The sequence below is a fragment of the Taudactylus pleione genome, unplaced genomic scaffold, assembly GCF_031769625.1.
Source record: "Taudactylus pleione unplaced genomic scaffold, aTauple2 ptg000347l, whole genome shotgun sequence".
Classification (NCBI taxonomy): domain Eukaryota; kingdom Metazoa; phylum Chordata; class Amphibia; order Anura; family Myobatrachidae; genus Taudactylus; species Taudactylus pleione.
The window spans coordinates 2,159,440-2,184,157 of NW_028284748.1; the positions used below are offsets into that span (position 1 = coordinate 2,159,440).

General features: G+C 41.9%; 1 protein-coding gene across 1 annotated transcript in view; it reads left to right on the plus strand.

Annotated features, from left to right (window-relative positions):
* ANGPTL4 (angiopoietin like 4) overlaps positions 1–24,718 on the plus strand; it is a 94,659-nt gene that overhangs the window by 13,642 nt on the left and 56,299 nt on the right. The window contains exons 2-3 of the mRNA XM_088444089.1: positions 8,341–8,451; positions 9,068–9,173. Coding sequence (XP_088300215.1) covers positions 8,341–8,451; positions 9,068–9,173 — 217 coding nt within the window. The remainder of the gene's footprint in view (positions 1–8,340; positions 8,452–9,067; positions 9,174–24,718) is intronic.

Below are 24,718 nucleotides of genomic sequence, written 5' to 3' on the forward strand. Positions count from 1 at the left end.
CGCCAGTCTCCGGGTTTTGGGCGCAGTGACAGATACACACTCGTTTCAGGGGCGGTGGACTGCAGAGGAGTCTGCCCTGCCAATCAACATATTGGAACTTCGGGCGTTCTTCAGGACCCTACAGCAAGCCATTTTCATACTTCACAGAAAACCCGTGCAAGTTCAGTCAGACAACGCCACAACTGTGGCCTACATCAATCATCAAGGAGGAACTCGAAGTCAGGCGGCAATGACAGAGGTGTCACGCATTCTGACATGGGCGGAAGGTCATCTCTCAGCCATATCGGCAGTGTTCATTCCAGGAGTTCTCAATTGGGATGCGGACTTCCTCAACCATCACGACGTGCATCCAGGGGTGTTTCAGCTCCTAGTGAACAGGTGGGGCCTTCCGGACGTGGACCTCATGGCCTCCTAGCACAATCACAAACTGCCAGTGTACGAGTCCAAAACAAGAGATGCTGGGGCGAACTTGGAAAACGCTCTGTCAGTACAGTGGACCTTCCAGTTTGCGTACCTGTTCCCTCCAATCTTCCTTCTTCTTCAAGTAATTCGGATGTTCAAACAAGAAGGAGTCACTGTCCTGCTAGTGGCTCCAGCGTGGCTCAGATGTCACTGGTACACAGATCTTCAGAGTCTCTCCATTGACACCGTTGCTGTTGCCTCAACATCCGGACCTGTTGTCTCAAGGTCCTTGCCTTTACCTGGACCTGGGTCGTTTGTCTTTGACGGCGTGGCTCTTGAGACATCCCTCCTAAGGTCCAAAGGTTTTTCCGGCGCTGTGGTTAACACCATGCTCCGAGTGCGTAAACCAGCCTCTGCCAGGGTTTACCCACAGGGCAGTGGCATACCTACTTTCAATGGTGTCGTCCCATGTATATCCAGACTTCGGCTTTCCTGCAGGCGGGTTTGGATCTCAGTCTCCGCCTTGCCTCACTGAAGGTGCATGTCTCTGTTCTCTGTGTGGTTCCAGCATAGGATTGCTCCTCTTCCAGATGTCTGCACTTACCTTCAGGGCGTCCTCCGGATTCAGCCTCCCTTCATCTCTCCTTTGGCTCCTTGGGATTTGGCTGTTGTCCTTAGGGCCCTCCATTTGAACCCCTGGACTCAGTGGATCTCAAATGGCTTACAGAAGAGTGTCAGACTTGGGGACACTTTCCTGTCGCTTTTAATTCTCCAGACCTCTCGGCAGGTGAGGCCTCATTTGATGTGGTACGGGCCTTCCGGATTTATGTGGACCGTACCAGTTCCCTTCAGAAGTCAGACTCCTTTTTTGTCCTATACGGATTTCACAAGAAGGGTTGGCCAGCCAATAAACAAACATTGGATATATGGCTTCGTAAGATGATCTCTGAGGTTTACATTCAAGAGGGCCTTCCTATTCCGCCTTTTGTGACTGCTCATTCTACTCGGTCTGTGGGTCCCTTGTGGACAGCTCGCCGTGGTGCCTTGGCTGTTTAGCTTTGTAAGGCGGCCTGTCCATGGTTGTCTGTCCATACCTTTCTGAGGTATTATGCATTCGATACCTTTGCCTCTCAAGATGGCTCCTTTGGGCGGCGGATTCTCCTTTCAGCTCAGGAGCGTCCCCACCCTTAAAAGGACTGCTTTGGGAAATCCCCAAGGTCTCCCTGTGGAGCCTATGGAACCTGAAGAAGAAAATGAGAGATATGGTAAGGACTTACCTTTTATCATCTCTCTTTCTTCGAACTCCGTAGGGTCCACAGGGCACTCACCTTGACGCACCTGTGCTTCAGATGGGCTTCACTCTGGCCACCGGTTTTTCCGTCTCCTGTGATTTTTGAGTGTTCCAGATTTTCTTCTCTCTCTTTTATACTCCTCTGGCCTTTGGCTTACTACGAACTGAGGTGCCTCTGGCCCGGGGATTGGGTATAGAGGGAGACCCAGTGCACCTGGGAGAAAAATTTTAACTGCGTGGTGCCCGGATGACGTTGCCATCACCTGTACCCCAAGGTCTCCCTGTGGACCCTATAGACTTCGAATAAAGAGAGATAACAAAGTTAAGTTCTTACCATATCTCTCATTTTTCTGATCTAAGGGTTGCAGGTATTGAACATGTACTGCTCACTGTTATATATAGTAATTGTGCTATAATTGCAGATTAAATGACCGAGAAAATACACATGAATGTCCCATGTTTGATGTTTGCAGTCTAATGTCCCCATAATGCAGATTGCTTAGCTTCTGAATTTATATGCATTTGGGATACAATATTGCAGGCACACTCCTTAGCAAATGGGTGGCAGAGAGCGTTTTTGTTTTTTGTATACTACCCAAAACATTATTATATGCCATATAATTTACCCCTTACTGTCAGTATTAAGAGTTATTGGAAATCCCCAAGAAGTTCCACAGCCAAAGCTCGAGGTTTTAGGCCTTCTGCACACTTGGCTGATAATGGGACAATTTGCCTTGTTGGCATGACAAATTGTGCATAGCAGCTAGTGTGTACGCACTATTGCGCACTCCCGCGGATCATATGTGACGCATGCGATTAGGTGCTAATCGTGTAGTGTGTACGGCCAACCAGACAATATGTCGGTCCGAATTGGCCAATTTTGACGTCATATGTTACCAGTGATAAATCGTATACAATCAAACGATACAATATATCGTTCAGTCGTATGCGATATTAGTGTGTAGGCTCCATATTGTATGTTCTGGCTTCAAGGGCAATTTAATGTAAAATCAGTAAATTACAAGTCGTTCAGGTGTGTACCCACCCTTAGTCTAATGCCGGGTACACCCTTAGTCTAATGTCCGGCGGATCGGACAACATATCGTCCACATCGGGCAGTGTGTACCCGCTATGTCACTGATGATGCGCGCGTCATCGCCGGGCACTACCGTCAACAGGGGCCCTGCTGCATTCGGTATGGCAACACTCCGCCGGGCCCTGTCGAGGTTGGTACACACTAGACATCGTCTAGTGTGTTCCGGCCTTAAGTGCTTTCATACAAGTCCTAGATCTCCACATCATTTATAGTAGGTGGAACATTTATCGTTCTAATGAGTTAAGATGTTCAGGCACTCATATATTAGCATCACATATGTATAAAACAGATGTTTTGCACTGTAAGCTGGTGACATAACTACAGTTACCTCTAAGGTTTCCCCCATGTTCTCACTATCCTACTGCTCTGGTTCCATTTGTCAGCTCTATCTCAGCCCTCTGCCAGCTCCATGTCAGCCATGCTGTTTCCACCTTCCTGTTCTTCATGCACTCCCATACTAACTACTCTCAATTCAGTAGTTTTGTAATATACTCCCCTCAATAAACAGAATTTGACTTCGCACACGGGCTGTGGTTTCCTATATTGTAATGTCTCTGCAGATTCTATGCCATTAATAAACCCACTGGCAAATTGTATAACTTTACAAAATTATGCATCAGTACAGTAGTAGGCTATAATGAATTCAGAAATCAGAGCTGCACCTCCATCTGATTTGAACATCAGATGAATTACTCCAAGAAAATAATTGCCACACCTGTAGCGAAAAAATGTATTGTACTCACAAATAAGATAATTGAAAAATACTTTGGTACATTAGTCTGCTCCCCACCATCTCACTGCTTAGTGTGGGGGTGATGTGAAAAACAAACACACAAAATGATTTGCATTATGTCACTACTTCAGTACTATAGGTGCCCCTGCCCCCTAATTTTGGTGCCTAAAGCTGGGTACACACTGATGTATTGGCTGATTAATTAATCGGCCAATATATATGGTGCCCATCGGCCAGTGTGTACCAGCGATTATGTCTGTGAATGACGTCGTTCACAGACATATCGCGTCGGCTGTGCAGCACAGCCGATGTACAGATATATCTGCAGACATATCTGTCCATCGGCAAGTATGTATGAGCGGTCTGCATACCACCCGTACACATGCAGCTGCGGGAAGGGGAGCGAAACTGGCCAGCGGGACCCGTGGCTGCCTGGAAGATGATGGTTGTTCAGTGTATATGAACGACCAACATCTACAGATATATCTGCTAGGTGTGTAGCCACCTTTAGGCAATATCCATAGTTCAACTAGTGACAGCAGCAGTCCTGATTATTACCTAAATGCTTTTCATTTGGTCACTAAGACCCCCTTAAATTGTTTTCATTATTGCAGCTGGTTGTTCTGTGCATCGATCTGACCCTTATAAAGCAGTGTTTCTGTAAGCTCATGGATATAAATTCCCTGTAATGATACTCTGAATGTCTATGGAGCCCTAAAGGGAAGTGTTCTGCTCTGTAGAAGAAACCATATAAATCTAGGTAAGTAACATGAAGTATTGTTTCACTACAGCACGCATACAACAATCTCCTCACTTTTGCTGTTTTTTTTTTTTTTTCAACCCCCAGGGGCTGTTGATATAAACCATAGTTTTTGTGTGTTGGAAGGATTGATAACAAAAAAAGTATCCTGGTGTTAGATATATAGGGGTCTATTTATCAAGCAGTAAAAAGAGTGGAGAAGTGAACCAGTGGAGAAGTTGCCCATAGCAACCAATCAGCTCCTACCTATTACTTTATAGACTGTACTTGATAAATGCTACTTCCAAGCTGATTGGTTGCTATGGGCAACATCTCCACTGGTTCTCTTCTCCACACTTTCTCACTGCTTGATAAATAGACCCCATAGTACAGTAGCCTTTAGGGATGTAGAGATTGGAAAATGCTTTTGGCATGGCAATAATTCTACTAACTAAGCAATGAGGTGAATGTGTTTCTGTAATGCCTTGGCCCACTGAGAAAGACCCCTTTTATAAGTTTCTGGAGCATGCAACATGGGCCTCCCATTTTGTTTAAATAATATACTCTGGTCCGATTGGTTTAGAACTGGCATTCCCTCTGAGGGGGTGGCACTAGGGCTTTTACTGCTAATTTACTACTTTTAATTCCCATAAGTTTACTTTTTTGTTCTTCTCTTGACCATGTTCCTTTTATTATTTTGGCCTAAGAAAATCCTCTACGACCTTTTAGAGAAGCGGGTTTTTTTTGGCTGTTTTTTTTACCCTTAGGGTCGTATTCAATTAGGTACGAGAAGCCAGTTTCTGCGGAAAAGTATCGCCAGTGATGTCATTTCGCCAGGAGAAAACTAATTCCAGTATTCAATTCCAAATACTTTTCGCCGGTGCGGAAAGTCAATGCATTGGAATAGGCGAAAAAGATTTGCCTATGAAAGCTGGCGGAAATAAGCGCAGAATTGGGGTTTTGGGGTGCAAACTTGCGGGAACCCCCCTGCTCCCTTGGGACAGTCCCCCCAAAGCTAAACTGTGTCAAAAAAGTTTAAAAAAAACTTAAGAACACCCCAAAAAATTATTTTGAAAAAGGAGGTGAAAAAGTACAAAGTTGGGGGACAAACTTAAAAACTAGCAAAACAGACTCCAGGGGAGTCCCCAAGTATGCCTCAGGTGATTTTACGTTTGCAGGTGGTTGCGGCAGGTGGATTTTTAAAAAAAATTTAAAACTTCACTTTTGCAACTTCAAAATACGCTAGCACCCATTTTTATGTACCCCAAATTTGCAGGGACTATTTTCACCCCAAAAAAAATGCAAAATGCTATTCTTCACCGCTTGTGCAAAGACGCTAATTAGCAGCTATTGAGAGCATTTAAGTACCCCAAATACCTTCAGCAGGGCTATTCGGGGGTATCTATAGTGATCCCCAATGTCAGTGCATCTTTTGGGGGGTGTCAGGCGGATTTCCCAAAATCTGACAGCACTTTTCGCCTGGTCCGATTCGCCGGGTCCCAGTTTCGCCGATTTCTAATTGAATACGGGGATAAGTGCGATACTTTTTCCCATGGAAAACCAGCAATGTCGGCGACAAGTCTGGCGTGCGCAAAGTAGGGGACTTTTCGCACTTAATTGAATATGCCCTTTAGCTTGAACAGCGTATCTATTGGCTGACATGGAGGGGAAGATGGCTTGACTCCTTCATGCCTGAGCGCTTGCATGAATGTCCAAGTCAAATAATGTTTTCTGAAAATGAGTATTCTTGGCATACCTGTTTGCAGATGAGTAACTTGGATTCTGTTAATAAAAATGGTGTGTGGAGGATACCTGGTTAAATAAATTGTATATTTTGTCATTTTGTTTTTGAGAATTTTCAGTGATAAAAAAGGGATTTTTAGGATGAACCCTAGAAATGTAAGGGTTGTTGTGGGAATGAGGAGATCTTTCTCTGTTTTAAAGGCAATGGAGTATATTTACTAAAGTGCAGGTTTTTAGAAGTGGAGATGTTGCCCATGGCAACCAATTGGATTCTACTTAACATTTATCTAGCACCTTCTAGAACAGTGATTCCCAACCTCGGTCCTCAAGGCACACTAACAGTCCTGGTTTTGGTGATATCCATGCTAAAGCACAGATGGTTTAATCAAAATAACTAAGGTACTAATTATGTTGCCTGTGCTCAAGTATGGCTATCCTTAAAACCTGGACTGTTAGTGTGCCTTGAGGACCGTGGTTGGGAACCCCTGTTCTAGAAGGCAATAGGTAGAATTTGATTGGTTGCTATAGGCATCATCTCCACTTGTGTCAGATGAACGATTTGAACTATGAACGATTTTTGACTGCATTAAAATGAATGGAATCGTCCAAATCTGACTGCAAACACATCAGATGTCAGATATCGTTATCTGACCATCAGGAACGCGCATCGTTCATCGTTCAGTCGTCAGATTTTCCTTCAGATGTGAACGATTGAACGATTTTTAAAATCGTTACTGTATAGATCTGAAGGAAAATCTGACCGTGTGTATGCACCATTAGTCTCCAAGGACATAAATCTGTTATTCTTCTTCTAAGACTGGAGTGGGGAACCTTTTTTCCGCCGAGGGCCATTTTGATATATATAACCTTATTCATGGGCCTGGTGCAGGCCACGCCCACTCAGTGCGATGGGGGCGGGGGCCACAATTGGCAGTGATTACAACAATGCCCGACGCATGCTGAGGATGCTCCGGGGAGCTGTAAGGGCAGCGGTGTGACCGTCTGCAGCGTCCTAAGGATGCTCCAGGCAGCACTGCTGCATAGATTCTGGCTGCAGGGTGCCATTCCTGGCACCCTGCTAGCCAGGTTAGGCTAGCAGGAAAAAGCTAAAAGGGCCAGACCAAATTATTCCAGAGACCTTAAACAGCCCCCGGGCCTGAGGTTCCCTATCCCTGATCTAAGAGAACTGATTGAATCATTTAATATCTCTTTGGTGCTGGATACTGATTACCACTGTCATTTCCTTTGAAATTGTAGATGACTGTTTATTGGTATGTCTGGTCTCTCCACTTCAAAGGCCCCCACACATGGTACGATTTTGTTAAACGATATGGCCGTTTTCGACCTATTGGAATGACATATCGTTTAAAAAGTGCCTTGTGTGGGCATGATAACTATGCCGATGCGCGCTCCCATTGTCATCATGGCGGCTGATCTCTTCAACATGCAGAAAGATTGGCACACACCGTTCCGTGTGTATGCATGATGAACGATTTGTCATCAATTTTCCTGGCCACTCCACTCCACCATTTTGTTCCAGCTGACGGGGAGACAGAAGATGCATCTTGAGGTTGTTTGCTGCCAAATGATAGGTCCTTAAGGATTTACAGTCGTTAAGGACCTATCTATATCGTTTGATCGATTGTACAATCGTTCTATGTGTATGCACAATGTTGTTTGTCCGGGAGTGTTCAGGAGCTCAAGGGAAATAACTAACGAGACTGGATCGTTACCTACATCGTACCGTGTGTACCCAAGTTAAGTGTAAAATCTCTCACTGATTGGGCCATATTGAAATAAAGTTGAATCTATCCTTTTAAGTCTACTTTTTTATACTAAGGTAATTCCTACCTAATCTGTATGGGATGTCTGAGAGTCCTTCCATTGGGAAGCGTGTGTGCTTTTTGTAACGGAAGCAGAAGACCGGTTCAGCCTGTACTGAAAATGTACTGATTATTATTTTAAACCTGAAATAACTACTTTTAACGACCACCAGTTTAATGTTCTCTTATGTCATGACTGGGCTTTTCTTCCTAAGGGTGAGAATTTGCAAGCATTCCTTAACTTCTTTTATAGGAGCCCTAATGATTAGCATGGCTCCCCTGTTATGATTGAAGACCATGAGGGGTTGCCTTTTGAATACTGAACTTGAGCACCATGATCACGATACAGCTTTCTGCTCTATAGATCCAAAAGATCTGACCGCTTCTTGTGAGGGCTGGAAAACATTTTCTGGCCTAATGTATTTTCTTGAATTCCTAATTTTTGGGACAAATAGATCAGAACTGTCAAAAACTATTTAACGTTTTTAAAATTTGATATCTGCTTTATTTCAGTCACAAATGGAGATGCAAAAAAAAAGGATGAATGAACTTTTGGAAAAGATACAATACCAGCAATACAAACTGGACAAACAGAATCTGCAGATTAAAAACATACAAAACAAAGTGAGTCAATACTTTTATCACTGTAATTATAACCATATACTTTTGGCATCATTTTTAAATTTAGAGGCCATAACTGCAGACCAAATGAATTTAGACAGAGAAGCATCAGTCCTATAAATTTTCAACATATCATCACAAGACCAAGCAGTGGAGATAATCAGGTCACCATTTAAAAAAACCTTACATTATCCTTAAGTGTACTGGGCAACAAAACACCCACAGGGACCACAAAACCATGTCCACTAACCAAACCAAGTGTCGTGCCCATACATCCGGACACTTGATTTGTATCTTTCTATCCTGGTGTCAATCATAAATTTATGATGTTCGAGCTTGGGACAAGAAGCCTTCAAGACTGCCTTCCAGCTACTTCCCAGAATACCTCCAAAACATAACCATAGAATCTCACCTTCAAGGTACAACCAATAAGCCCCCTCCCCTTAACCGCAGCACAGGCTGTGACAAATTCAACAAGCAACATGCTCATTTTATTTAATACATATGTTTCAATAATTGCCTCCTGATCTGGTTGTATGGCCGATGCACTAAACAGCCACTTTACAGTGTGTGAATGTGTGGGTAATGGTCATTTCTTAATAAGTTGCTTATTTTTTAGATTCAGAGCAGCAGAATTGATAACCAGAAGACCAGGCTCAATCTAGATAAAAATGTTGTTACAGAGTTAGAGAAAAACAGCAGCAACAATAACTTTGAAAAGAAAGGTAAGTAAACTAACCTGACCGTAGTCGTGTGCAATGTCATATACTGAACATGTTGTTATTACTAGTTCTTGGCAGTGTGCATGAACTGTACAAATAAAATAAGTCCGAATGTACACACAGTTGAGTAAATGCTGGATACACATAGCTTTTTTTTTTTTTTTTTAAATGAAGGCAATTTAGTCTATGCGTAGTAAACCTGTATTGGAAAGCTAGTATACTGTACAGCCATGGCCAAAAGTTTTGAGAATGACACAAGTATTGGTTTTCACAAAGTCTGCTGCTTCAGTTTTTATTATGGCAATTTGCATATACTCCAGAATGTCATGAAGAGTGATCAGAAGAATTGCAATTAATTGCAAAGTCCCTCTTTGCCATGACCATGAACTTAGGGCCTGATTCAGAGCTGAACGCTCTGACCAGAGCGCTCGCTCTGAATCAGGGCCCTCCTCCATGAAAATGGAGCGGCCTCCTGGCCGCTCGTATAGCTGTGGGTGACCACCCACAGCATATGCGAGCGGCCAAAACCATCGCGACCATCGGACTTGCGACGGAGACCCTGCGGTAGGGTCTCCCTGCCACAAGCCCTGGAGTGATTTTGGCTCTATCAGAGCCAAAATGACTCCCACTGACATCACTAGTGATGTCAGTGGGGCCGGCTTCAGACAGTAGGCGTTCCCATGGGAACGCCTCCGTCTGGCAGGCACGCCCACCAAAGGGGGCGTGCTGTCAATCAACATCGACAGCACGCCCCCTCTGGTGCGAGACCCGGAGCGATGGAAAGCCCGTCGCTCCCCAGATCTCGCGCATGTGCACGACGGAGCTCCCTCCGTCGTGCGCATGCGCAGTGGGGAACATCGACCCGCTTGCGAGCGTACTGACGCTCACGAGCGGGTCTGAATGACCCCCTTAATCCCAAAAACAACATTTCCACTGCATTTCAGCCTTGCCACAAAAGGACCAGCTGACATCATGTCAGTGATTCTCTCGTTACCACAGGTGAGCGTGTTGATGAGGACAAAGCTGGAGATCACTCTGTCATGCTGATTGAGTTATGCCACGTATCCACTAGCAGATGTTAATGAGCGATTGCACGATTACGACATTGTAATCGTGCAATCGCTCATTAATTGTGCATAAACGACCAGCGATGCGCGCTCCCGCTGGCCGTTTCCGACAACACTCATCGGCTGAACATGCCAATCAATCTGCCGATAACGACAGATTGGCCATGTTTAGGGATGATGGAGGGTGCCTACACTGAACGACTAATCGTTCAGTGTAGGCACTGCAGGGGATGGGGAACGACTTGTACGATTATGATGTCGTATTCGTACTGTCGTTACCTCATCTGCTAGTGGATGTGTGCTTTTCGAATAACAGTCTGGAAGCTTTAAAAGGAGAGTGGAGCTTGAAATGATTGTTCTTCCTCTGTTAACCATGGTTACCTGCAAGGAAACTCGTGCAATCATCATTGCTTTGCACAAAAAGGGCTTCACAGGCAAGGATATTGCTGCTACCTAAATCAACCATTTATCGGATCATGAAGAACTTCAAGGAGAGAGGTTCAATAGTTGTGAAGAAGGCTTGAGGGTGCCCAAGAACGTCCAACGACAGGACCGTCTCCTAAAGTTGATTCAGCTGCGGGATCGGGGCACCACAAGTGCAGAGCTTCCTCAGGAATGGCAGCAGAAATCTTCACGCTCTGTGAGGCAAAGACTTTTGGATGATGGCCTGGTGTCAAGAGCAGCGAAGAAGCCACTTCTCTCCAGGAAAAAAAATCAGGGACATACCGGTACTGATATTCTGCAAAAGGTACAGGGATTGGACTGCTGAGGACTAGGGTAAAGTTATTTTCTCTGATGAATCCCCTTTCAGATTGTTTGGGGCATCTGGAAAAACGCTTGTCTGGAGAAGGAAATGTGAGCGCTACCATCAGTCCACTGTCATGCCCTTAGTAAAACATCCTGAGACCATTCTTGTGTGGGGTTGCTTCTCAGCCAACGGAGTGGGCTTACTCACAATTTTGCCTTAGAACACAGCCATGAATAAAGAATGGTACCAAAACATTCTCCAAGAGCAACTTCTCACAACCATCCAAGAACAGTTTGGTGACGAACAATACCTTTTCCAGCATGATGAAGCGCCTTGACATAAGGCAAAAGTGATAACTTGGTGGCTCGGGTAACAAAATATTAACATTTTGGGTCCATGGCCAGGAAACTCCCCAGACCTTAATCTCATTGAGAACTTGTGGTCAATCCTCAAGAGGCGGGTGGACAAACAAAACCCACAAATTCTGAAGAACTCCAATTCATTGCTTAGGCAAGAATGGGCGGCTATCAGTGAGTATGTGGCCCAGAAATTGATTGAGAGCATGCCAGGGCGAATTGCAGAGGTCTTGAAAAAGAAGGGTCAACACTGCAAATATTGACTCTTTGCATAAACTTAATGGAATTGTCAATAAAAGCCTTTGACACTTATGAAATGCTTGAAATTTTACTTCAGTATACCATAGTAACATCTGACAAAAAGGTCTAAAAACACGGAAGCAGCAAACTTTGTGAAAACCAATACTTGTGTAATTCTCAAAACTTTTGACCATGGCTGTATACTATAATGGATCTGTATACACATTCCATTTGTTTTACTAATCGTATTGGGACAGCTATAGAGAAGCAGGAGCTAGTAAATCGATGTTAATGTATGTGCATAAGCTTGTTTCCATTGACTTGGATAGTGGAGTTTAGCAAAATGCATTTTCTTTTGTATGGACGATTGCATATATTACATAACGGCTTGTACTATATATCTGATATTTTCTCATTTTTATTTATTTTTATTTTTTTTTAGATCTATTGACTTTTTTTGTGTTTTCCTTAACATGTCTAAGAAGGCCGCAAAGATATGTGTAATAGTGGTTCTATTGCTCAGATTTCTTTTTAGCATTTTATAAATATAGCAGTTTTTTACCATAGAGAAAGAGTTTTGAGAAGTATTTATTAACCATTTCTTATATAGTGCAGCATATTCCATTTTGCACTTTACAATTGGAAACAACATTTAATAGAACAAAACTGAGTAGTAACAGACAGACATAAAGGTAAGAGGGCCCTGCACACAAGCTTACAATCTATAGGGAAATAGGTCTTGATACACAAGGATAGGTGTTGCATATTGCAAATTGGATCAGCTAGATTGCAGAGGTTCTTGGTGAGCCAGTCACACAGGAATGTGGGCTTAGGGTCAGGAGGATATGAGAGTGTAGAAAGAGAAAATATTTGAGGTTATGTGTGGACTAAGAGAAGGGATGCAATTAATTAAGTCTGTTAATTAAGATTCAGGCATACATTCTATTTATGTGGTGATCCTTTATTTTGTTAGCACACCTTATTTGAGAAAGGCAGATTACACTACTAGATAAATATTTTCCCTTATTGGCATGATTGAAAGTGGACAAATATCTCTGTGGAGCTGCAGTAGAGGAATAAAAAACCTTTATGTAACGTTCAACTATATCGCTCATGTACGCATATATGCGAGCATTCGTTTGTTTACTCTACCCACGTGGTGATCTGTTACATCAATTGATTGTGCACCTCGTCTGAGAAAAGGAGGGGACTATCTTGGAGGACACACCTTTCCAATTTCCAATTTTATCACTACAAGCATAGGCTCCGGGGACAGTGGCAGGTGGGGAGTTTGACTGGGGCGGTACACCTGTCAAACTGTAACGCAGGTGTCCTAAGGCGAGCTCAAGAAGGACAGAAACCTCCCGTAGAGCAGAAGGGCAAATATTTATAATGGGTGCAAGGTGTGTGGTGCACACGGATACCTGGATCCAGGGGGGCCCCCCACCGCACACCCTGCACCCATAGGTAATTATACTTACCTCTCCGCCGATTACCGAAGTGCTGCTCCACAGCGCCGGATCAGCGCTGCAGAACAGAAAACACTCACTGGGAAAATGGTGGCGGACACTTTCCCAGTGATCTGCGCATGCACAGAAAAGATGTCCCCGGGAAAGTAGGCGTGGGTGCCATTTTCCCGGAGACCCGCGCATGCGCAGTAGATTCTGGCTTAGTGCCGCTGAGCCGCCGCCCCGACTACAAGTGTATTATTTTCTAACGTTTTCATTTGTTTATATTTATGCAGTGTGTTATTAGATGCAATAAATGTATCTGAATTCCCACCATCACTTAAATGAGAATGTTAGAAGTTCAAATTCTTTTTGCCTCATTCTTTCCTTACTGTGTTCTTCATATGGACTGTTCTAAAGCTCTTAGACAATGTTGTCGTGCAGAAATCATGTGTACAATCTGGTGCCACAACGCAATATAATCATATCCACCAAAAAAAAGTGCTTGCGTGAGAATTTGGGTAAAGAGGTCCCTGCTCGTAACAATCTAGAACAATGCACCAGCCCATTTGATTTCTCATCTTTTATTTTATTTATTTTTAATTTTTTTCAAGCATTCCAACAAATTTAGAGTTCAGACACTTCCTAAATCTTATCAGAAAGTATTGCAATTGAAGACTTTCTCATGTTTTAAGTCCTTCGCCATGGTAACCCGATTAATATAAATTGTTTGCCAGTTTCAGAAAGATTTCCTAACTTTCCATTTTAGTAGTGGTTGTAAATATGACATTCGTGTTTGGAGCCAAGTGTGTTAAAGTTCAAACATTTTTTTCATTTGTCAGATGCTTATTCACTGTCAGAGAATAGTTTCCTGTTACTGTAACTCTTTCACTGAAAACCCTTGGACTCCATACAAGTGTGTGAAAGTTCACCCATATAATTTTTTTTTTTTTTTTTTTATACTGTAGTATAAAGAGATGTTAACTTATCTATACATTTCATATAAATACAAACAACCTGCTAAAATTGTATTGTTTCCTCTGGGTTTTTTTCTATGTTGTAAACAAGCAAATATTACCACTTTGTTAAAGTGCAAAATGATAACATTTGTTTTTTGTTTGTCTTTGGAGGGGTGTTGCTTTGTTTGCTACTCAGTTGTCTGTTTTGTAAATTTGCCTATTATTATTATTATTATTATCCTTTATTTATATGACACCACAAAGGTTCCGCAGCGCCTTACACAGTACATAAATGAGCACACAAGAAAAACAGTAGTATTAGTACAAAACAATGCAGGACAAGGACATGGTTTATAAACATTGCTGCATACCACAAGCAGCAGGGCATAAGCACCGAAGTGTTAGGTGTCAATTGGGGAGTTAGGAGTACATGATAGTATAAGTATAAGTAAGGGAGGAAAAGCACATGAGGGATGAGGGCCCTGCTCATGAGAGCTTACATTCTAAAGGGGGGGGGGGGGGGGCAGGCAAACAGACAGGGGCAACACAGATGGGGTAGATAGTGAAGAAGGAGCATGGAGCAGTGGGTTAGGATATGTGCCGCGGAATGTGTATAAGATGACCTTGTGTTATGTCAAAATGAAGTCCTTCATTCATCTATCTCTATGACAGAAATAGATTTTATTTATGTGTTATTTGCATGAGAAATGTACAAAATAAAGTAGTTTGCCCTTTAATTTTTGTCTGTTATATTTTAGCATCTAAATGCATCCAGCTAAAATGTGGCTATTATGGGACTGCCCCGCCATCCTAATAGTGAGTACTATAGTCCCGGCTGCTGGATGCTATGCCATGCTCCTGTGAGTGGGTGCTTCTTACATGCTAGGCCCACCCACAGAGAGGTGCAGCCATCCCCAACATGCAGTGGCCACACCCCCTCCAGGGGGCGACTTCCGGGATGTTGCTATACTCTGGTCCAGGATTTCTCACGGCAGCCCTAGAGGGGACCGGCAGAGACAGTAGGGAATAGGGCTTAGTGGTCCATGGAGGGAGGGAGGTGGTTAAGAGTGGAGGAACAGGAAGGCTGGTTGAGAGAAGTAGAAGGTTGTAAGGGAGACTGGTGAGAGAAAAAAAGTGGAACAGCAAGTGGAGGAGACTAGAGGGGGAGGATAGGGGTGGAAGAAGTAGGTGAAGCAGAGGATTATGTAAACACTGAATAAGGGGGGTAATTGAAGTAAAGGTGTTTATGCTGTGGTAACAAGTGAGGTGAAAACTGGAGTGGAGGCTGTGTGATGTAGGGACAGTGTGGATAAATGTGGTTAGATGTTCAAAATACAGGTAAAAGAACAATGCTGCTAATGTATGAGCGCAGCTCCAAAAGTGAAATATAAAGAGAAGTAGGTGAGTAATGGGTGCAGGAATTAGTTACTAAAATAAAGAATGTTAAAGTAGATAGTAGTGACGCAGTGGAAAGAGGCAATACAGTACAAAAAGGATTTTCAGTAGCATGAATGCAAAAATTACAATGTACAGAGCCAATCTAGTCAAAGGTGTTTTGAACAACAAGAGCAATCAGTAATGGCAGCACTTGAAATGTTTAAGCAGGGAGTGCAGTAAAGAATTTCCTGGATATACATACAGCAGCTGTATGATTGATGTCCTTCAGAAAGTGTTCTGGCTTTCAGGATGTTCTCTTTCAGTTTTCCTCCAGTTTAACTCCAGCATAACTCCGTCATAGTTATTAAATTGTAAGTACACTTACAATTAACTTTAACTTTTACAAGTAACTTTAGCAGCCTAACAGATCACTAATAAGTATAGCTACAAACATGTGTCTGTGTGTTCACTGATTGGGAACCCTCCCCCAGTACTCAACACACTCTAGATTGGGGTGCAATAAAGTCTAAGATAAACAAAAATTGAGATGGCAGTAGACCATCATACATTCACCCAAAAAAAAAAAAAAAAACCTTTATTTATAGTAATGTCAACTAATATAAAAGTAGCAGTAGATTCCCTAAAATAATTTTTTAAAACTGCGCCATGGCAATCAAGGTAACAGCATCTGATGAGAACAGAAGTAGTAGATTACCTGCAATTCAGGAGAAAGAGACAAGTCAGATCAGTCTTTGCATGGTGTGCATATTGCTAATAAAATCTCCAGCATAACTCCGTCATAGTTACTAAATTGTAAGTACACTTATAATCTAACACTTGAAACTAACACTAACTTTAGCAGCCAAAGGCTTTAGCAGCCTAACAGATCACTATACATAAAATATATTTTTCCTGTTTTTTAAAGCGTGTTAGCTTCTAAGGCTTTTTGTTTTATAGCAGGCAGGCTCAGACTGGAAAGTAATTCTATACCAAAGGTATGTGCAGATTATTTAGCTCAGGCGGGCAGATCAGATATTGCATTAATGGACTTTTTAATTACTTGGGTATCCTTTTACTAAACAGCGGGTTAAACCTTTTTGCTTTCTTTTTTTTAACATTAGTTTTTTAATGAATTTTTTTAACACCAAAAGAGGGTACAGAAAAAAAGGGAAACCTAGGGGAACAAACAAAAAGGCAGGCCGAGGCCCAAGGAAATGGAACACCATTTATGGTACATGACCTGAATCTAAACAGGAAAAATAACACAGTAGGCGTTGGCAATTGGCATAGGCATATTGGAGGCTGCTGTTGACAGAAAACGGAGTCAATTATTAATAACCAATAACCGCATCTCATGGACTAGAGTGAGGGGATTCTAAAAGACTTAAATCAACTACCTGAGCAAGGTTAGATGAACCACCCTGAGTTTCCCAATACTTAGTCCATCCAAACCATCTCATCAGAGGAGAGGAGGCTGAAGATGAATATTTATAATCTGCCGTCTCAAATTCGAAATGCCTTCAATAACTTTCAAGCAAGGTACAGAAGCGGACTTCCATAACTATGCAATGGCCACCTTTGTGGCTACAAGAATATGGCCCATAATATACCTTTCTCCTGAGGACATCTCTCCCGGGTAATAATGAAAGAGTGCCACCAGCGGATCAGGATTTATTAAAATCCCATTACCTGTCTAATTAAGCAAAGAATGCTACCCAAATAGGCTGGAGGAGTGGACATTCCCAAAACACATAGAAAATTCCATCCACTTGTCCACAATTTCTCCAACAAAATTTAGACATTGAAGGCCAGATGGTATGTTGTTTGTCCGGGGTGAGGTACAATCTATGAATCAATTTATAAAACCTTTCTGCATGATTGATGCAACGAGACCCCTAAAACAAGTGCGAAATATTGTAGCCCGTGTTTCCTGAGACTGTGTTCGAGAAAGATCGCCTTCTCATTTAAGTTGGTTGGTTAGTATCGGATACTTGTTAGCAGTACCGCCAAATAATTACCCCTTGATGACAAATAGAAGTGAACTGCCAAAACATAGTGGGAAAAACAGGTTTTCTAAGGATCGGGGGAGTCATACTCTGTAGCCTATGTCTCAGTTGTAAGTGTATATAACTGTCCCAGACAGGGACAGCCTATTCCAGTGGTCAGGGAACGGGTAAATTACCCCACATGGGGTAAAAATGAAATTCCTGGGGGTAATGGACAGACAGCCGGGCATGCATATGAATCATTCTATAATGTAGAATGATTCATATGCATGCCCGGCTATGCCGCAGGGAGGCTCTAAGCCGGACGCCCCCTGAGATGGTATTACAAGCGGACGCCCGGCTCCTTCCCTGCAGCGCCGCGTTAGCCGGAGGCTGGAGTTCTCTTCTGAACTCCAGCTTCCGCATCTCTCCATGCACACTATGGGAGAGACGTCATGACGTCTCTCACATAGTTCCGAGGAGCAGGTGGGCGGACAGGACGCGGCTGATGCAGGAGCAGGGATTAAGGTAAGTATTTTTTTTTTTTTTTGTACAAGCGGCAGTACAGGGGCATTATATGGGGGCACTACTACAGGGGCATAACTATGGGGGCACTATTATATGATTTCCTTCCTTTCAAATCAAGGGGGTAACGTCGGCGTATCTAAATATATTTTGGGGTAAAAGGTAAAAAAGTTCCCTGGCCTATTCAGACTGTAAATTGGAGAATGGGAGTCAGACATAATCTACCCCAATCTGGAAAGACCGTGACAAGACAAAGTCCAGTAATAAATCTGGTATCAAGTTAGCTATTCCAGACAATGAACGAGCCGGAGAGGGTGGTAAAATGTCCTCAGAGGCTATCATTATCTGGTGCCAGGCCATTATTGTAGCTGATACTGCCCTAGGCGCAGTGGCGTCACAAAAGGGTTGCGGGGGGTGCAATCCGCCGAGGGGTGACACCAAGGTGCAGAATCACCCTCACTGACAGGAGCCGGGTGCTGCACTGTAGCAAGTGCAGCACTCTGCTCCTGACACTGAGGGAGTCGGCCAACACTCCACGCAGGTATCTCCTGCACCCCCTTTCCCCCCCCCCCCAGTAATTGCACGGGGGAGTTTGTGCAGAGAGGCCACGCCTACTTCCCACGTGACCACGCCCCTTTTTCAGTGGCACACGACTGACGCAGCGTCCCTTGCCGCACTAGGTGACACCTCGGGGAGGGAAGCCACTGCCTAGGTGTTACCAGTGCCGATGCCTTGCTAGACTCGGAGCCATAACCTCTAAAGGTGAGTAAGGCCTTGAGAATTTGCTTTCTAAGACAACCCTAGGTTTAGGGAAGGCATTCGCAAACCAATCTCCTGCTTGACTCCTCAGATTTGCTATCTGATACTTCTCAAGATCTGGAAAAGCCAAACCACTATCCGACTTGGAGAGAGCTATTGGCCGATAATTTTTAACAGAGGCGGTTTAGGAAGGGCGATAATCTGTGCCTCAAGCATCTCCAGTGGAAAGCTGCACTTTGTGGAAGCCTCATCGAACACAGACACCAAAACTGGCGCGAGATCCCACTTAAAAGTTTTATTTAAATTAGAATTATATGCATCTGGGGCAGGAGTTTTATCCAGTGGGAACGAGTCAATAGCCCTCTCTACCTCTTCCACTGACCCCCTAATTTCCCCTGATTCAAGAGTCCGACAGACCTTGAGCTAGGGAAGGTACATGGATCTCTTTCAGAAAACCTTCAATACCCTCAGGAGAAGGCTGAGGAGTGTCTGGTACCTCTCCAAGGTTAAAAAAGGAAATAATATTTTGCAAAAAACATTATCCACCTCCAGAGGGTCAGAGACCTTAGAAGCCAGCCAAATTTAAATATATTTGGAACTCATTCCTTTGGCCACATCCATCTCGGCTTCCGCGCCAGTAACCTACTAGCACGATTGCCAAAACATTACATTTCTGATTAAGGGCATATTCAATTAGACTGCGAAAAGCCGTTATCGGTGATAATTTATCGCCAATGACGTCATTTTCGCCGTTTTGACTTTTCCCCATATTCAATTTCAAAGACTTTTTTCGCAGGTGCGAAAAGTCTTTGGCAAAAACTGGGGATAACTTTTCACCTATGATTAGGTGGCGATAAAAAGTGCAGAATTGGTGTTTTGGGGTACAAAGTAAAAAAAAGTACCCTGCACCCTTTGCAATGTCCCTTTAAAGGTATTCTGTGTACAAAAAAAATTAAAAAGTTCAACAAGACAGCCAAAAAATTTACTTTTCAATTTGGGGGCGAGAAAAAAAAAAGTTGGGGGACAAACTTATTAAACTAGGGAAATCCCCAAGTATGCGGTAGGTGTTTTTTTAGAATGCTGTTGGTTGCGGCAGGTGGATTTTTAATGATTTTTAAAAGTTCACTTTAGGGACTTAAAAATATGCTTGCACCCATTTCCATATACCCCAAATTTGATGAGACTAGTTATTTGTTTTAAAAAAAAGTTGCTAAATGCTATTCTTCACCACTTTGTTAAGGACGCATTAAAACACCTGCCGACACCGTTTGAAAACCCTAAATGCCTTTAGCAGGGCTTTTTGGGGGTACTCATAGTGATCCCCCATGTTAGTACATCTTTTGGGGGGTGACAGGCTGATTTCCCCAAAAAGTGACAGGACTTTTTGCTACTTACCTTTCCACTGGGTCCCGTTTTCGCCGAATCCTAATTGAATACGGGGATACGCGGACACGCGCCCGATACTTTATCTCCCAGGAAAAACCTGCGATGACGGCGAATAGTCCGGCCTCTGACTTTTCACCTGTAATTGATTATGGCCCTAAGGCGGGCAACAATTTCTTTGGACTTCTCGGAGAGAATACACATTTAAATCCTCATAGAGGTATAGACCCCTGTTGTTGGGATTGGATTTGTGAGCATGCTACAGCTCCGCAACTTTCAACTCCAATTCTGACTGACGCTGTATAAAAGCACACTTGAGCCTTGCACTACTGCCTTTAAAGAGCACCAGAAATGAAAAATGGATGTTGCCTCACATTTATTAGCATAATAATGGCAAGGACTGTTGAAGGGCCTTTTTAGGTTCAACTTGTGTTAACAAGTGACTACCAAGACGCCATGGAATAGGGGGAGCTCACCTTGAACTAGTATCCCATAGCACGAAAAGAGGAGAATGGTCAGACCAAGACACAGGCAAAATATAATTTATTTTAATACATTTTAACGTCTATCTGACAAAGCTAAATCGAGCCTAGAGTAAGACCTGTGGGCATGTAAGAAGCTAAGTACTCCCTGAGTAGTGGGGATTTTTCTCTCCAAATATCAAACCGATTACTATGCTAGAATTTGGTTTAAACCCTCAGAAGTCATGGGGATCAGGACGAGAGCGAAGAGAGGTAGATCTTGATCTATCTATAGCTCTATCCAGTACCATATTAAAGTTCCCCAATACCAGTATCTCCCCCCTGCAACATTTTTAAAGCACCATATAAAGCTTCCTACAGAATGAGAGCTGGCGAGTATTTGGAAAGTATACTGATACCAGCATTACCTCAATCTCATTTACATCCGTGTGTTGGCCAGTTGATATGAAGGCATAAGAACTGGATATCAAAAGAACAAGAAAACACTGCGCTCTAGTAACTATGTTGGGACATAGACAATATCACATATGTGTATAAATGAGGTCTAAATAGACCAATTTATTCAAACTTATTAAAGATAAGCACATAAATAACAATAAATGCAAATAATAAGCTAATGTCTAGAGTAGAGGACTGGAGTTGATCAGGGTCCTAGTCCGCAAACACATAAATAATGTATCATTAAGCAAATAGATAGAACTCGAGATACAAATATTAAAATACAAACCAATAAACACATAAAATATCATTATACTAATAAATGTGCCGCAGGTTAATGCAAATTAATTAGGCACATAGAATCATGTTCGTGGTCTGGAAAGAATTCCAATTTAAATCCCTGCAGGTATTAATAAATAGTGACTTTGATCTACATGCTAAGAAACTGAGGGAAGATTTTCTAGATAGAGGTTACCCTTTAGAGTTGTTGAATGATGCAAAAATCCATGCTGAATCTGTTCATAAATCCAAACTTGAACAGAGTAAGTATCTAGGTAATACCATTGATACTAATAAACTAGATCAGAGATTAGAAACCTCTGGGGCAATGAGACAAATGATTAATTCTACAAATCATTTTGAAGAGTCTAGTAGAGAAACAAGAAATACTATTACAACTAAGAGAGATACGTCTCTATTATTTATCTCCCAATATAATAACGAATCTAGGAGAGTGAGGACTATCATTAATAAAAACTATAAAATCCTTCAATGTGATCCAATACTTGCAAATAATATCGCATTAAGACCAACTATAGTGTTTAAAAAGAATAGGAATCTAAAAAGTTTTCTGGCACCGAGTACCTTTAGCACTATTAAAAATAAAAATAGAATGGAGACAACTAATGTCTGGTCATTACAGAAACCTAAAGGCTGTTACACTTGTAATCATACAAGATGCCTCACATGTAAACACATTATGAATAAAAGTAAACAGGTAACATCAGTGGTCTCAGATAACATTTTTAAGATAAACACTTTTATTAATTGTGAATCTTCATATGTTGTCTATGTATTAAGTGTAGTTGTCCTTTACAGTATGTGGGGCGTACAACACGCACTTTGAAGGAACGGTTCCGTGAACATAGGTTAAACATCAAAAAAAGTCTGGAGAGGCATAGCGTCTCCAGACATTTTTCTGAGTTTCACGGAAGCAACCCAGATTGTCTCAAAGTGATGGGGTTGGAGATCATTCAGAAAACGCTACGTGGTGGCGATAGGTTCAAGAGGCTATCTGAAGCAGAATCAAAGTGGATTTTTAGACTCCAATCCCTGTCCCCTGATGGACTTAATGAAGCACTCGATTTTTATGAATAGATTTGTTCGGGATGCATGATGGGCCGTCGCCGCTCCATGTGTAGTCTGACCCATGTGGCGGTCATGGCCCATCCTGCACCCCTTTATTTGAACTATTTTTTCTGCTGTATTCATTATTGAGTTATTTGATTGACCTGTTTTTTCTTTCCTTCTAAGTATTATTATTTTATTTAATTAATTAATTTTTTATATGATTCAATATTTGTATCTGAATATTAATTTTTTGTTTCTATGTTATTATTATGATATTTTATTTATAATTTAAGATAATATAACATACTATACTAATATATGCCGGACTAATTGACTTTTTAGTCAACTGTTCATGTATTAAGATTATATATTTTTTTATTATTTAATATATGGTTCTTTATATGTAATATTTTTATTCCATTGCATTTTTTGGATAATATAATTTATTTAATATGTTACTGAATATTCAGTTTAGTGCAGTCATGTTTTTTGTTGGGATATTAGACGCTATAGGTATGTGTGTGTGTGTGTGTGTGTATATATATATATATATACACACACATACCTATATATTTTTTTTTTTTTATATTGTGTGTATTTGTTTTATATGTATATGGTTTTGTATGTTTCTTATGATGTAATAACTTTTTATTCATTTTTAGATATTTGTATTTAATCAATTATTGTGTCAAGTATTAATGAAATAATGTCTATTGATCTTATTATACCAATACTCATTTGAATTTATGCTTTATATAGAGGTATATAATAATTCTCATCTAAATGGATAAGCTCTATTAAAGAAATCCCATTTTAGTTGGACTAGAAATGGTTAAAGCTGGTTGTACAATTATCCAATACCTCCAATTCTGCTGCTATTTATACGGCAAATCTAAACAGGAGGGCATTCTGGCTTGAAAAAGGCTACAGTGTAGCCGAAACGCGTTGCTGCTGTTGCCTTCCGCAAGGATTTCCTGGATTCCTTCCCTGCTCGCATGAGGATCTATTAACTCCACATTGGCGTGAGATTCTGTTGGAGAAAGTAAGGTCGTGACAAAGAAGGGCGCTGCTTTGGGAATTACTACATGCGGCTGTCCCTGACAGTATTCATCACCTGATCGTGTTACCTCATTGGAAGGTCAGTGAGAGGGGAGCTGCTGATTGCTGACTGCTGTTTGCCTCCCGGCTGTGTTGGTGAGCGAGACGGGACGACTGACCGCTCAACGTGACTATCCCTTAGCCGCCCCGCTAGACACCTCTGGGACAGACCTTTCCCTATCCACGGAGCCGCCAGTGCCCGACTTTCTTGACACGGAGTTGAATGTTCCCGGGTATTTGGTCCGTAGAGACAGGAGTCTCTTGCTGCAGCAGGTACTCAGGCCGTATTGTGATCTCTCCGGGACATATTATTTCATCTATAGATCCCATTTTCATTTTTCTATAAAGTGGCTCATATACGGGATTTATTAATACCTGCAGGGATTTCAATTGGAATTCTTTCCAGACTACGAACATGATTCTATGTGCCTAATTAATTTGCATTAACCTGTGGCACATTTATTAGAATAATGATATTTTATGTGTTTATTGGTTTGTATTTTAATATTTGTATCTAGAGTTCTATCTATTTGCTTAATGATACATTATTTATGTGTATGCGGACTAGGAACCTGATCAGCTCCAGTCCTCTACTCTAGACATTAGCTAATTATTTGCAAATAATTGTTATTTATGTGCTTATCTTTAATAAGTTTGAATAAATTGGTCTATTTAGACCTCATTTATACACATATGTGATATTGTCTATGTCCCAGCATAGTTACTAGAGCGCAGTGTTTTCTTGTTCTTTTGGTGTCAGTGAGGGTGACAATCACCTCTTTCCACTGCTGCATTGGTAATAGATTTCTCTAGCTTATTAGCGCTGGGTTTTTTTCTTGTGTGTGTTCATAAGACCCGGATATAGCCACCACCACTTTTTTATGTGGACCATTGGCCGTATAGCAATGATGGAACCTACGACTGGTAAATAAGTGTTGAAAGTGGGTCTCTTGGACAGCATGGGCTTTCAATCAGCAAATTGGTTCAGAGCAAGGTTTAATTTTTTGCTGGGACTTAAGCCCCTTCGCATTAAGCAATATTACATTCACCATTAAACATACAAAAGCGTACTATACCCAGCCAGAAATTAGAGAAAACCATGCTAATGTGTATCCTATAAATTAAATCCAATATAAGAAAAATGGAGAAAAGAAACAAAGAACAAAACTGAAATGGTTTGTCTTAAAGCTAGGAGAGACTCCTAACCATGGCAGCACTAATGGAATATTAGGGGGGTAGGGGCTTGTCTGCCAACACCCAGAATTTATATCACCTAAAGAAAATAAGAAACCACATTTTCTAACAATGACACCGAAAATGTAAAGAAAATCGC